We start from the raw sequence: 16066 nt of genomic DNA, 5'->3' as shown, positions 1-16066 counted from the left end.
TCGGAAGATCAGAAAGATGGAAACTTGCGTTTGTAGGTTGCGGATGGAGATCCGGGCAGCGCTCATCCCCTTCGTCGTCTACTGGGTTTACTCTGCTCTTTACATGGCGCTTGACTACGGCGGCAAGTTCAATTTCCGCCGCCGGCCGGACGACGAAGACAAGAAGAACTTAGCCTCCAAGCGCCAAGTCTTCTTCGGCGTCCTCATCCACCAAGCCTTTCAAGCCGCCCTCACCCTCTACCTCTTCAAGGTAAGCGCTTATAACTATCTCAAATTCCAACTGAACTCTTCAAATTTCTTACTGAACTCTCTTCCTGGGCAGATCGTAGCGGGAGGATGCTCCACCTCGTCATCCCAGCCGTTCGTTTTCATCATGGGGAGGCTGGCCGCGGCGATGGTGGTGATGGACACGTGGCAGTATTTCCTGCACAGGTTCATGCACTCGAACGCGCTGCTCTATCGCTATTCTCACGCCAAGCACCATCGTTTGGTAGCGCCGTACGCGTTCGGGGCGTTGTATTATCACACGCCGGAGGGGCTTCTGCTGAACACCGTCGGCGGGTTCGTCGCCATGGCCGCGGCCAGGCTGCCGCCGTGCGCTTCCGTTCTCTTCTTCTCGCTCGTTAACGTGAGAACGATCGATATACACTGCGGGATGTGGCTTCCGAGGCACCCTCTTAATCGTCTCTTCGGCAATAACGCTGCTTTCCACGAGTTGCACCACCGGCAAGGCGGCGGGGAGTTCAACTTCTCGCAGCCGTTCTTCGTGTTCTGGGACAAGATCTTGGGGACCCATATGCCGTACGCTGTGGAGGAGGAGGAAGGAGGGGGATTTCATGTCAAGCCGGCTAAGGCTTAGATCTTCTTCCCTTGGACAGGCTTACTGTTTTGAAGATTTGTTTTTTTTTTGGTTGATCTGAATACAAAACCGGGAATCGTCGTCTCTCGATCAGGAAAATTGAATTCGCGATGTTTATTTCGCTGACCCATCTTCGTATCTCTAAACAAAGACAGACCCATGTTACGGATTCAACTCTATCTGTTGGATTTCTGATGTAGGGGATAATGGAGGAGGGGGGAGGGGGCTTTGTCAAGCCGGTTAAGGCTTAGATCTTCTTCCCTTGGACAGGCTTAATGTTTTCAAGATTTGTTTTTTTTTTTTGGTTAATCTGAATACAAAACCGGGATTCGTCGTCTCTCGATCAAGAAAATTGAACTCGCGATGTTTATTTCGCTGACCCATCTTCAGATCTCTAAAACAAGACATGCCCATGTTACGGATTCAACTCAGTCCGTTGGATTTCTGATCTTAGAAGATAATGGTTTGAAATATCGGATCAGAAATACAACGGATTGAGTTGCAATAGATATTTTAAGAAAGAAGAACTTGATATCTTTGAATTGATCTCCGAGTTGGGGGCCAAATGGGGTTGTGAGGGAAGATTTTTTTGGAGTTTTTTATTTCCATCGTCTCTGACTCTGACATTTGGCTACTGCGACGACTGAACATTATTTTAATGCGAATATTGGACTTTTTGAGTTCAAAGGATGGGTTTTGTTGACATCGGAAAATAGGCTTACCTTACCAACGAACGTCGTTTCTCTACCATTGTCAAACTTTCTGGTGAAGAGTGGCTGACTATGAAGTATAAATAGGTCAACCAATAAAGAAAAAAATTACAAAAGAAGAATTCTTCCTTCTCTCTCTTGCCATGAGTGAGAAAAAAGAAGACCGGTCTTCAAAAATTCAAATTTTCAGGCTGATCGAGGGAAAAACTGAAGAAGCACCTGAAGAGAAACTTATTTATCATTGATTTCTGAATCTGTAGAATCCAAAATCCATGAAAAATTCAAGAAACCTCCTGCAAAGTTTGGTGAACAAGATCAAAACTCCAATCTTGGACAGATTTTTGACAGTGACATGATTTCCGATGGACCATTAGTGTAGGACAATGTAGAAATACATCTTTAATCTACAAACCTTCTTCTACTTGAAACAACCAATCCTTGAATCCATAGAACTGGCCTATTCAACCCTTAAGTCCATAGGGGGTTGTGTTTGAGTTTAAAAACATTACAACACTTAGAGGGGAGAAACATGTATCTCAATAAAAGAAGAGCACGCCAATAATAATCCTTCAAGGTTATTATGAGGCCACTAAAGGTTTAGGGTTGTCCATAAGGATAGTACCCTTTAAAATATAACTTAATACATTGAAAAAAAAACTTGGCAGGGATGAAATAGAAGATCAGATGCATCATAGGTGTATGCAAAATTATTATGCAGATTCTAGGGCATGTAGAATCTGTTAGTAGATATTGTGTAGCTCAAGGAGTTTCTGATATTACAATATGAAAGATCTACTCCTTTGAAAAGGTGTAACAGAGATATTTTGCATTTTTTGCTAGAAGAAGAATCTGTTAGAAGATTTTGTGGGTCTCTTGGTGATTTTTACTGGTATTGTCCACTTCTAGAAGATTCTCCATCTTATGCCACCACCTGGAAATGAGGCTCATGAAATGGGCTTCTAGGCTATATAAATTCCACAATCTTACTTTTACTACACTGCATTCAAGAGTATCTTTTACAACAAATCTAGTTTTTTGTATTGGCAAAAAACACGGTGCTGGGTACAGCCAACCCAAGGGTTGTGCCCGTAAACCGATTCCAGCCATGCCCTGGATGCCACCCAAGGGGGTATTATATATTAAGTGGAGTGTTTATAAGCGTTTATAGGCGTGGAGCAAGCATAAATGTCCCAATTACACACAGACCCTACTATCCCACGCCCATGATGCAAAAAGAAACGAAACAAGAGATGATACCGAGGCTGCTCCTAGAGAAAGCCATAGGCTCCCACCTCGTGCGCATGTCCCTTGGAGTTGGTGCTACATGGAGTATGAGGGTCCTTGTGCCATCTTTGGATGTGAGTGTGGAGGTGCGCTGAGGGACATCAGCTAGGCAGGAGGTCACTCACTCCCGCCACTAGTGCTCAATGCGATACTCCATTCTCGAGGGCTAGCCTTCGATAGGAGGTGACACATGTGGAGAGCAGGCAAGCCGAGGTTCTCTACACGATGACAACCACGAGCTGCAAGGGGGAGGCCCTGCCAAGTAATGAAGAGGGACGGGGTGAGGGAGTGATAAGTCAAAATTTAGGGGTTTAACCTAGTCGATGTTTTAATTTCGAGACTTATGCAATAAATTTATAATAATCCCTAATTTACTTATTACTTAAGTAATTGGTGAGTAAGGGGTCGAACCATAGAGAAGGTTAGTCATTAAGATTGTTTTTTTAAAACAATTTTATGATTAAGAAAGTGGTTGAGATGAGAGATTGAAAGAAAATATTTTAAATGAACATTAATATTTTAAAGTAACTAAGTGAAATTTATAAGTTCTTAATTCATATTCATAAGTATTAAGAACTTAAAACAGAGCCTATAATTATATTAAAATTATCAAATGATGTTTGGATGAGTGAAATTAAGTAATTATAATGAGAAACCCTAATTAGGTATTTCTTATGAAAACCCTAATTATGAACAGATATTTTCACCTCTTAATCCCTACTCATAGGGTTTAACCTATAACAAAGAGTGAAGTTATATAAGAATGTAAAATGGAAAGAAAGATGGGGAGAAATTAAATAAAAATCTTAATTAAGTGTTTAGGACTTACCTTTTCCTTTGGTGATGCTCCCAAGCATTAATCTCCCTTCATGAGCCCATATATTGCGCTTGATGCCATGACATGTTGTAGAAGACACGAAGATAGATCAAGATAGGTAAGGAAATCACTTTAGAAAGAAGCAAAAGACCTAAATTGGCACTCCAACGCCTTTGTTTTACAAGGTCTCCAAGATGGAGAAAGTCAAAAAGAGTAAAAGGAAATTTCGAACCTCTGCACCTCTATTTATAGAGGTCACTAGTCCATTGGAAGAGTGGGAAGAGAGTAAACTGCCAAAAAACTTTTAGCCACAAACTCCTCTAGAATGAGAAGTTATGGCCCTTTGAAAATTGCCTCATTTTCCTATTTTTTAGGCATTTTCCAAAATTTTATGATTTTTTATGGCCTTTTTTTTATTTATGATGATCGGATCAATGCTACACCCTCAAGTCATCTGATCATCAAGAGGGGGATTGATTTTGGCCGCTTGATCCTCCTCTTCAAATGCGGTCTTTTCTAGCTGTCTGATCTTGTTCCTTTATAATGGGATCGATCGTGTACAGTCCAATTGATGTGCCCTTTGATCTGAAGAAAAATACAAAAGAACAGGAGGTGAGCTTACCTCCAAATATCCTAATCCGATGGCTCTAATCCGGCCACGTTGCACATTTATGCAAATGGAGTTAGTCCCATGTGAAAAAATTTCAAAGTATTTTAGTTATAAAAAACGAGGCATATGTTAACTAACTGAAATTGTGCACATGCGTGCCCCTTGCTCCTCTCATATGCGCACACCTGTGCACACACGTGTGCCCCATCAGTGCCACCTGCACTCCCCATGGCGCTTACATGGCACGCCACATAGGTGTGCCTTCCACGTCAACCCAGTGGATAAGGCCCCTTTTTGTGATTTTAAGCTGAAAAATACTTAAAAAATATTCAAAATTTCAAAATTAAATATCTTCCAAATTACAACTTCTTTTTTTAAAAAAATTCACCAAATTAAATCTTTTTTAAATCCATTATTCACTAAAATCATAAATCCTCATAATATCGTTATTTAATTTTGATATTGGTTAATTAGTGAATTTATCTATTTTTGGTAAAATTACCTAATTCATGATAACACGCATAATTATTCTTAATTATGCCCTAGAATGTGTGTATTATTATGCTTATTTAGATGTTATCAGCGAGGATACCACGTAGTTTGCAAGGGCATCTACTGTCTACTTCCCCTTGCGATACTAGTGGCAAATTCTGGTCATGCAGGGCCGAAACCGCATGATGTCTTTCCATACACTCTGGAGATGCCATTGTGAGCATGAGCCTGCATGGAGCATGCTGACAAATGACGAAGCAAAAATGGGGTGTTAATTTTGTGTCGTTGCTATTATATTCGCTTCAATCAAATAAAATGTTTTTAATTTGTAAACTTACCCAAAGATGTATAAGTGAGAGTAAGGTCATCTCCACAGGGATTGGCTCTTAGCGTCGAAGTTAACTAATGAGTAGGAGAGCAAACAAACACCACTAGGTGTTTGTTGTAATGTCTAAGAGATAATAAGAAATAATTTAACAATGATTTATAAGGGAAGTTCTCTCTAAAGATTTTATTTAGTTCTAAAATTTTTTATTTATGTAGTAGAGGTATATTAGTGATATTTGGAATTTTTTGAAGAATTTTGAGAATTCTCTTGTCAGGGAAATTTTGAGAATCAAATCTTGCACATAAGCTGTTCAATAAAATGCATACTAGAACAAAATGGATTTATATGTATTTTTTTATAAGGAACAAGAGTTGTTTTTATGGTATTTTATCTTAATATGCACATAGAATAGGAAGTTTATCTTTCTAGATTTTATTGTATATTTATTATTAATTTTTAATTGGTTTAAAATTTTTTAAAATGGTTGTTTAAAAATTGTTTAGCAGATATGCACATCAAGTGTTTGAGGAAACGTGTGAATGAGTTTTCTGTTCTTTTTATTCTTTTTGCTCAAAATTAAAATTGAAATTGATTTTGAGAAATGGATTGAGGATGATTACTCAATCCTTTCTTGTACCAAATGATATATCAATTAAAACTAAAGTAAAATCAAATTACTTACCGTATTTTGGCTGTGGATGGAGGCCGCCAACGGGTCCAGACCCTGTTTCGGCCGAGTTTTCCTTCAGGTAAGAATCCTCGTTCTCCGTCTTCCATCTTCTCTCTTTCTAATCTCCCTTCAGGCCATGTCTCTGTCACCGCTGTTGACCGAGAGACCGATGAGAAATGAGAAGAAGACGGAGGATCTTACCCTCCGTCGTTTTTTATTATTTCAAATAAGGAATTCAAATTTGGTGGCGAAAGATGTGCGTTCAGGGCGATACAAATGAATTTTATAGGTTAGGACTTCTTCAGAGATTCTCTTCAACGATGTGGGATCATTTCCCCTTGCTTTTCAGCGACGGGACGACGGCGATTTGCCTCCTCATCGTCAGAATTTGGTCGTCAACGATGAAGATGGCGACCAAAGGTGGCAATAGGTTTTCGGTGATCCAGGTCTGTTAGATTCTCTGTTACAGGGTTCAATGGCTACGATTAAATCGTGGCCGTGGACCCTCTTTATTTTCGGTAGACCCTGCTCCGTCAATAGTGCCACATCAGCTCCGATTGTCCATGTGCGCGCATCGGATTTGCCACGACAATGTGACTGCTGAGCTATTGCCTGAAAACATAATAAAAACAAGAAACATATAAGGAGTTGATCTTGACCATTCGATCTTCAAAAAGAAGATCGACAATCAAGATTATATCATCATCTTTAAGGAAGGCCCAAATAGACACCGGCTTTGGGCTGGGTTAGCTCGAAGCCCGGTCTAGTTTTATTTCTGTTTTTCTTAAGATCTCAGCCCGATGGGTCGTGATCATACTCTCGCCCATCCTTGGCCCAGCCTGATCCTTTGGAAAGCAACGTTATATGACTCCCATATTGCTCGTTTTAAGAAATGCAAGCGATATATAAATTTTGAGATTCATTACGATTCGAATTGAATTATCATGTAGGGACTTACCTTGGGCGCGTGCTACAATTACCTTTGGGCTGCATTGAGGGGTCGGCCTTGGCTGTACCGGTGGGTGCCACTATGAGGTTGCGGCCTTGGCTGTGGCTGTGGGTGGCGCCTGTGGTGCGGCTAGGGTTGGGAAGTTTGTGTTTCATCGTCAAACGAACACTGTTCGACGACGAACAAACATAACAAAAATTGTGTTCATGTTTGTGTTTGGTTTGTTCTTGTTCGTTCACGAATGAACACGAATGAGACGTGCATCTAGAACCTTCCATTTTAATAATTGAAAATAACGAGCTATTTAAGTTAAATTTTCCTTTAGGGTCTGGAACGCGAACAAAAATTCAAAGATCCATCGACCCAACAGAGGAAGAGAGATCGCGATCTATTGACAAATTGATATCACTCGACAGATTAAATCACAAAATTATGGTTAGGAGCCTGAATATTAATTCAAACTCCATTGATCCAACATAGAATCATTGTCGCGATACATCATGAAATCGATTTTTCAAGACGGATTAAATCGCAAAATTGGGTGCAGCAGGAAGATCTGTTGATCAAATAGAGGAAGAGCAATCATGATCAACCGGCAAATCGATATTTCAGGGAGGGGGAATGATTCAAGATGGATTAAATCACAAAATTCAGTGAAGCAGAAGATCCGTTGATCCAATAGAGGAAGAGCGATCACGGTTAATCAGAAAATCGATATTTCAGTGGGGGGGGGGGAGAAATCGATTTTTCAAGACAGATTAAATCTCAAAATTAGGTGCAGTAGGAAGATCCGTCGATCCAACAGAGGAAGAGCGATCGCGATCAATTGCCAAATTGATATTTCAAGAGGGCAGAGGGTGGGGGGGGGGGGAGGAAAACCTAACAGGATGCATTGGGAAGCTAACATGTTTGTGAACGGTTTGTATGTTCACAAACCGTTTGCGAACAAGTTTGTGACCAATTTTTTATGTTCGTGTTCGTTCGTTCGTTCACATGTTTGCGAAAGAACAAGATTTTTTTCCCAACCTTAGGTGCGGCCTTGGCTGCCCACCCTGTATGCTCCTTGGAGCCCATTATTTATTTATTTATATTATTATTTTTATTATTTTCATTTTCTTTCTACTTTAATCAACAAGTTTCACACTAACTTTTTAATAATGCAAAAATTCATTAAAAATATGACATTTTACATTGTGACTGAATAATTTCATGAAAATGGAATTCAACATAAAAATGTATGTTCATTTAATTACATGATTTCATAAACCCTTAAAAATGTTTATTTGCATGCATGATTTATGGTACATCAACCAAAAACTGTGAGTCATATTCTATAATGATGTTGTGAAGGTTGCACTCCACGGAGAGGTGCAGAACATCACGTCTCACCATAGCCTCAATTGCTATGTTAGTTTGGACTCCACAGAAATATGAGAAGGCAAAAAGGATACTCCCTATGTGATCTCGTAGAATACCACTCCCTCGGATGGCCGCACCATCCACATTGAGCTTTAGAATACCCATTGATGGTGGATGCCAATGGACAATATGTCGCCAAGTGGTGATGGGGGGCAAGGTTGCCGGGATGCCCAAGTGCCAAGTAAATAACACGTAACTAGGGAGCTCCATGAAATGGGTGGGATGAGGTGGTGTCTGCACCTTAACCGGTGTTTAATGCATCACATGGCTTCCTATGCTCACATGGGGGACCCTTCAAAACGAGAAGAATTTCACCCTTTCCATATCTCCCATAATAGGTAAGCTATGGTGATGTGCAGACAGGGGCTCTGCTTAGAGAGTGTTGATGCGATAAAGATCTTGTCAAAAGGAGTGTGGGCACGTAAGAGCGGGCACCAATGATGAGTAAATTGGCTCCAAGATTCTATATCAATCTTACAATGGAAGAAAAGGTGTTCCATAGTCTCAACCTGAGGTGAGACGAGGCAGTATTGGCATCATGAACTGAGTGAGTGACCGATATGGGTTACCGTTAATTAGTAGGGAGGCCACGGTGCATGAGCCTTCAAAGGAAGAATGAGACGCGAGTGATAATCGATGGACGCCATATGTGGCAGCCCCATGACTGTATAGGAAATTTCTCTCGAAAATGGTCGTAAGAGGAGAGACAAGAAAAACTCCCATCAATCATGAACGTCCAAATAGGTTGATCACGAGAGGGCCCTATGGCAATAACCATTTCATGTGATAAAGCATCTAACGGGAGACCATGTTGCTCCCATAGGAGTCGCATGTTCCCTATTAGCAACTATGCCACAGTCAACCATAGTCTATGATGGACAAAATGAGGGTGGCAGTCTAAGAGTGTGTCGGTGAGCAAGGTATCATACCATCACTAATCATGCTTGGACCGACGTGTAAACAGGTCAGATCAGACTCCCCTTATCAAAAATAATATAAGGTATCATATCTCTAGCCAATGTCGCTACCAAGTCCGCCACCTTTTGTCGCCCTTGATATCAGACTCCCTACGAGTCCACTCATCGTACTTATATGAGATGAAGCTCCCCAACAGGTAGCTTGTGGTTCACATATGCCACACAAGCTTCTTTTGAAGCACTTCTTGGACGTTCTGAGGGCACCTGACCCCTAGAAGGTATCATATCTCTTCCATCGGCCACCATAGTTTCTGCCTAGAAACTCATCTTTGTCTATGGCCTCTGTCAAGATGTGCACATATATGCTCCATAAGGTGAAGAACATCGAACGATGACAACTATATCACTAGGGTATGCAACATAATGCTCATGATGACGTATCAGATTAGTTGGATGCGCTTCCCACAGGATGGAAAGCGGAGTTTCCATCCGTCTAGTTTCTTTCTTAGCTTGGCCATCAAGGCATCAATTTTAATGACTTCATGCTCGACCAAGAAATATGGGCATCCAAGATAGGCGAAAGGAAGGTATCCTCATGAGTATCCCAAATATTGCATGATGATAGGTGAGCGCTTCATGGTGGTGGATGGGCCAGCTATAAAATTACTCGTTGATACATTGACGAGCTAGCCAAAAGCTCGCTCGTACGCATTGATTACACTATAAGTCCCTTAATGGTTTTTTTAGATCTATTAAGGAAAAGGATAGCATCATCTTTGAATAGAGAATGCATGATCAGGCAACCCCTTTTCAAAAAATACGGTTGGATAAATCCGTGAGCAATTGCTCATGTGAGTGATCGACTAAAGACCTCCTCCATCGATATGAAAAGGGTGGGCGAGATAAGGTCACCTTTCTGTAGACCTTGTGTGGCAGTGAAGAAACAAGTAGAGTTTTCATCCACCCAGAGAGAAAAGTGATTATCTCTAATACAAGCATCAACTAGTTTGATGAATGCATCAGTGAAACCAAAGCGACATAACACTTTGATGAGAAAATTCCACTTGACTCTATCAAAAGCCTTCTCCATATTGAGTTTGATAATGACTTTCAAACCTGAAATATGAGTGTCCTCTGACCGTGCTTACTCATGAACTAGCATGATAAAAACACAATATTCTGGAGATATGAGTCTATTAAGGAAGGTCCCTAGTCGATTTCTAATAATTCTGGATGTAACTTAATAGCATACATTACAAAGACTAATGGGGTGAAAGTCTCTAAAAGAAACTCAATTTTGGATGTAATATTGAGTTTGATAATGACTTTCAAACCCGGAATATGAGTGTCCTCTGACTGTGCTTACTTATGAACTAGCATGATAAAATCACAATATTCAGGAGATATGAGTCTATTAAGGAAGGTCCCTAGTCGATTTCTAATAATTTTGGATGTAACTTTATAGCATACATTACAAAGACTAATGGGGCGAAAGTCTCTAAAAGAAACTCGATTTTGGATGTAATATTGAGTTTGATACTGACTTTCAAACCCGGAATATTAGTGTCCAGTGACTGTGCTTACTCATGAACTAGCATGATAAAATCACAATGTTCAGGAGATATGAGTCTATTAAGGAAGGTCCCTGGTCGATTTCTAATAATTTTGGATGTAAATTTATAGCATACATTACAAAGACTAATGGGGCGAAAGTCTCTAAAAGAAACTCGATTTTGGATGTAATATTGAGTTTGATACTGACTTTCAAACCCGGAATATTAGTGTCCAGTGACTGTGCTTACTCATGAACTAGCATGATAAAATCACAATGTTCAGGAGATATGAGTCTATTAAGGAAGGTCCCTGGTCGATTTCTAATAATTTTGGATGTAAATTTATAGCATACATTACAAAGACTAATGGGGCGAAAGTCTCTAAAATAAACTGGATTTTCAGATTTTGGGATGAGCGCAAGAAAAGTGGATTTCCAACTTCTAGGAAAGACTTTACGTATGAAGATCTCCTTGATAGCTCGCACTAAGTCTGTGCCTATGATATCCCAACAAACTCTGTAGGATTCAGCTGAAAATCCATCCGGACCTAAGGCCTCCTTGCTAAAGGAGAAGACCACCTCTTTGATTTTTCTGCTTGTAGGAAGGCGTGTTAATATGGCATTTTCTTGGTTGGTCATCGAGTGTGGGATGGAGGCTAGTACATCCTTTTCCACCTCAGTCACCTGTGAGGTACGGAGGGAACTAAAGTAAGTGATCCTAGCCATCACTAAGTGATCAAGGTTCTGATTATACTCCCCTAATAGGGTCTTATAATTAGGTCGAGTTGTGTGTCGAATCGAAGCGTGAAAGAAAAATGTGTTTGTGTCACCCTCTTGAAGCCATTGGATATATGATTTCTAGATATAGTAAATCTCTTGCTGCTGCATGACATCCTCCGTTGAATAATCTCTTGTCCAAAAATTACCAGAGCTTATTCGAGGAGTAACAGTAGACATGATCCATTCCGAGTTTCCTTAGGATGGATTGGGAATTATCCGATGTAGTCATCAATTCAATAAGCCCAATTATTCCTAGTTTGTGCTTATTGACGAGTGAGAGAAGATGGGAGTGGGTGACTCACATGGCGCACCCTCGATCGGGTGTAATATATGTGACATATGTGTGGGGTATCCGAGTGATGATGGGGGGGGGGCATGTCCACATCTGAACCCTTAGATATGGAGTCATCATCATCCTCTTGGTCCGTGGAGGCAAGTCCACTGGTATCTACCTTGCTAGGGATAGTGGCTTGACATTTGGTCAAGCATTCTTCTCTAGAAAGTGGTATGTGAGATGGATGGACACTGGGTGGTGATAGGGGGTGGGGTTGTGATGCTGGACGTCATCGAGGCCGTTGTCCGATCGGTACCGAGATGAGGCTCGGTACCTAGATAGTGGTGTCGGACGTCGACAATGTCAGATAGATAAACCCTAACGGGTATATGTAACTACGATGCACAATGGATGTGTCTTACGGTAGTACTTGCAGGCCTCGACTCAAGGGAGATGCTGAGCTCCGAGCTCCGAAGGGATCACCGACGACGGCAACGTTAGTCTCTCAAACCTTGTCAGAGGGAACGTTGACGTTTACGAGCCAAACAAAATCAATCCGTAGGGCTCGCACGTGATAGGCGGACTCGTCCGCACCGGTAAGACGCTCAATTGTGTATGTCGTTTTCTCTCAATTTCCTCTCTCACCCGAAAAGGATAATATAATGAGCGGGCCGGAGGACGGTGTACCTCATCATCGTGTGGCTCGTGTGTAGAGTCTTCGTCAATTGTGATGTTCGGCCCGTGCACGGTGAGGAGGTGCAAGAGAGGATCGGTGAGGCTCAACTGGCAAACTAGCGCAAGAGCGGTAGGGGAGGCAGGGGGAAGGGAGGCGGTGGAGCGACCAACGATGGTGACGCGGCTCGAGCAACTTGGCCGGTCCCATCAGGGCTAACATACGATTGTCGGCCCGGGCGAGTTGTTCAGCAAGTGTAGGCAACAACGATCATTCACTTGCGGGGGTGCAGTCTGGGTCGCGTCCGGTAGTCGATGGCAAGCCAAGCCATCACGCACCGACAACTAGTGGTTCAGACGTCCTACGGATCCAAGGCCAGGTCCAATCAGGTTCTGTTCGGATCGTCAACGTGACACGCGTCCACCGGCTGATGGCAATGGGATGCAATTCCCAGGCCGAATGCAGTGCGAGGGCGGCGGCTAGACCCTTGGGTAAACCAGCCACGATCTGAGGCGTTCGCGCAGTTCACTTTCGGAGAACTGCGGCAGCCCACGGGAATTCAAGTAGGCTTATCGAGAGTTCAGCAACAGCAAGAACCTCTATGGACGGTCTAGGTCTAGGGCGTGCCGATCAAAGTCGATTGAGGACCAGCAATAATCAGGTGAGAGGTCCTCGCCAGGGAGGCTGGTGTAACGGCGGCGTCGGCCTCTCTTTTGAACGGTCGAAATCCTGAGCGGCCCGTAGTGCAGTGAAAGATCAATCTCGTTGAGGTCCTCATGCCAATGGAGAATGCAGTCAGAATCCCAATTCTTTAGCGCAGCGTCAGGTGGGGGGTCGCGATTCCCTTGCGTCGCGACAAGAGGAAGGACGCGGCGGGGTGCGATCGTTGACAGGGCGGATGCAGAAAGAAACGTATGCTTTGGCCATGATCCTTTGGCAGCGAGATTCTCCATGATGGATAGAGCTGAGGTGGAAGTTTAGGATGGGGTCGGGGAAGATCATTGGATTTTCCCTACTCCTTCAGACTGCTCCCTCCCGAGGTACTACACTATTCTCCCTCTCCTCCCACTCTTCTTTCTCTCTGAACAAGGGATGAGACCAAAAAAGAACGAACAAACTGCTTCAACAATTCTTACTGCTCTGATTTCATTAGGGCGCCACCTTTTCCTTAAGTAGGGGAATTAATGGGCCCTAATGGACCCTTAAGGGAGGGGGAAGATGAATTCCATTAAGGGGCCCCTTATATAATGGCCCCCCCGTTACAAAATAGAGGAAAATAACATAAAAATAGGAAAGGAAAGGGGAAACGGAGGGGATCCAAAAGGCTGAGGACACCTCCCTACACAATGACAAGACACAGAAGCACAAACTAAACAATGAACGCGTCGCAATGTGACGAAGGCGACTCAACGAGTTTGAAAAACACGAAACACCACTAACAAAGAAGATGAGAAATCAAAACACGATAGACGGGCATAATTCACCCGGCAGTCGACGACGATGGCAGCGGCGCGGATGACGTCTTCGACGGATCTAGATGGCGTGCGCCATCAGGTTGGAGGGTGGGAAAGGGATGTCGAATGGCTAAGGGAGGGGGGATGTGGGATGGGAGAGGGGTGGGCGTCGAGTGGGTAAGGGGTGTGATGGGGGATGGGAGAGGGGTGTGTGCCTGGTGGCGAGGGGGAGATGGGTGACGGGTGGGGGGCATCGGGTGGCAAGGTTGGGGTGTAATGGAGGGAGGAGGAAGATGGCTAGGGCTGGGGGTTGTCAAGTGTGGGCAGGGAGTACAAATAGGGAGAGGTGTAGAGGATGACAGACCAACAACAGGTGATGATGGGGTGAGAGAGGAGGAAGGCTGGCTCGAAGAGTGCGTAGTGGTGGGAGAGGCATGCTTGGCCTGACTCACTGCTACCTCCGTGTGGTATCGAGCATTAATCCCATATAGGGATTTTAGGAGAGAAAACATGTTCGAGGTCGGTGCGTGGACTGTGGCCTCTTTGCCCTTGCTTGATGGTACCACCTTAAGGGGAGTTTTGGGGCACTTGGCAGTGCCCTTTTTCACCCATTGCTGTACTGCTGAGATGGTACCACCACGTAGAGGTGGGCCGTCGCTGATTAGGGAGGCACCCTTGGGTAGTGTTCATTGGCTCTACAATGTAATCATTGTAGGGCAAGGGGGGAAGTAAGTCGTCGATAGAGGGTCGGGTAGTTTGCATCGCCTTTTGACGACACGTGTGGATGGTATGCCATGGTTAATTCTCGTACATTAATAATCATATATAAGTGCGTGCATTAATAATCATTAACAAATATATTTTTTCTTGAGATTTAATTATTAAACAGCACTAGAAAAGTAAATATTCCAATCAATAAAAAAATAAAAAATAAAAGGTATAAATTTGTTTTTCCTTTGCAGATCTCCAAGGACAATAAACCAGTGACATTTTAGAAGAAAATTTTGAGATCAATGTGACACGTGAAGCTGAATTTTGACATCGATGTGAATACGTTGAAAAGATGCAAAATATTAAGATCTATTGATTGAATGATACTGAATTTCTGGAGAGTCTCAGTGAATAAATAAATTTATTGTACCAATATTAAGATATTCAAAATTATAGATAAATATTTTAGATTTGAAGATGAGGAGATTTGAGACTTAAAAGATCTTACTTAGGAGTTGAAAGAGCTGAAAATGGTTAAAATAAGGACTGATGTGGATTTAGTATGGAGATACAAAAAAGGGACATTGATGGAGTTATAAATCCAGCTTAATCAAATAGGTTAAAATTTTAGGGATTGATACAAATATTGTGAGAAGCTGAATTTGTGAGTGTGTTACATATTAGGATATAATATTAAGGTTGAGATAACTTCATGAATACTACACTGTTTTTGGTTTTCTCTGATAAGATTTCAGAGAGAAATCCATGGTATGATATGCCGTGGACATGAGAACAATTAACAAGAAAAAAATTTCCTAATATCTCTCCCATCTCTCTAGTTCATGTAATTTCCATTATTGATATTTTTTCCTGCCAAGCGCTGGCCCAATCACTGAGTTGCCACCACACACTGCTGCCCACCTCAAGAAAAATAAAAGATGAGTACTCCCCCCTCTTTTCATATAATCATTATTCTGTCTTCTATGCTGTTCTATTGTTTCTTTGCTGGATCTCTTCTTCCTTCCTTTTGTTATCTTATTCATTCATTTATTTATTCTTTATTCTCATTCATCATCTCTTATTTTGTTCTACTATATTATATTTCTCATCTTTTGATTTGATATGTCATTATCTCTTATCCTCCTTTCGTCCTTTATTTGTTCACTTTTGATGTTATTTTCATTAAATTCATTTCTCAATTTCTTCTTGTTTAATCCCCTCTCATCTTCTTTTGCATGAATTGCTCTACCCTTCTCTTATTTATTTTTTTGGACTACCTCTTCTCTATTCTCCCCTTATTTACTTCATAAGTTCTTTTTTTCTAGTTTTATTGATAGATTCTTCTTTCCATTGATGTGGCCTCCTTGATATGACCAGTTTGATTTTTTTGTCTTTTTGGGCTCATCTGGTCTCTGACAACCAACATGGTGAAAGATTTTGAGGATATACGATGAAGAAGAATAAGCAAGATGAGATAAGGGAGATCAAGATACTAAGAAGATGCTAATTGTAATAATACATATTGGGTGGTATTTACAGTAACAAAAAAAAATTGTAACTTTCTATT

At 41.9% G+C, this 16066-nt stretch overlaps 1 protein-coding gene across 1 annotated transcript; it reads left to right on the top strand.

Moving 5' to 3' along the window:
• Positions 1-16: 16 nt before the first annotated feature.
• Positions 17-958, top strand: LOC144703682 (sphinganine C4-monooxygenase 1-like). The gene is made up of 2 exons (XM_078575911.1): positions 17-250; positions 323-958. Exons 1-2 carry the CDS (start codon positions 17-19, stop codon positions 857-859), a joined length of 771 nt encoding a protein of 256 aa, XP_078432037.1. The 3' UTR covers positions 860-958.
• The last annotated feature ends 15108 nt before the right edge of the window (positions 959-16066 follow it).

Source organism: Wolffia australiana, chromosome 5, assembly GCF_029677425.1.
Source record: "Wolffia australiana isolate 7733 chromosome 5, ASM2967742v1".
NCBI classification, from domain to species: domain Eukaryota; kingdom Viridiplantae; phylum Streptophyta; class Magnoliopsida; order Alismatales; family Araceae; genus Wolffia; species Wolffia australiana.
Note: the sequence above shows the minus strand (reverse complement) of the source record. Positions and strands in the feature narration are given on the sequence as shown.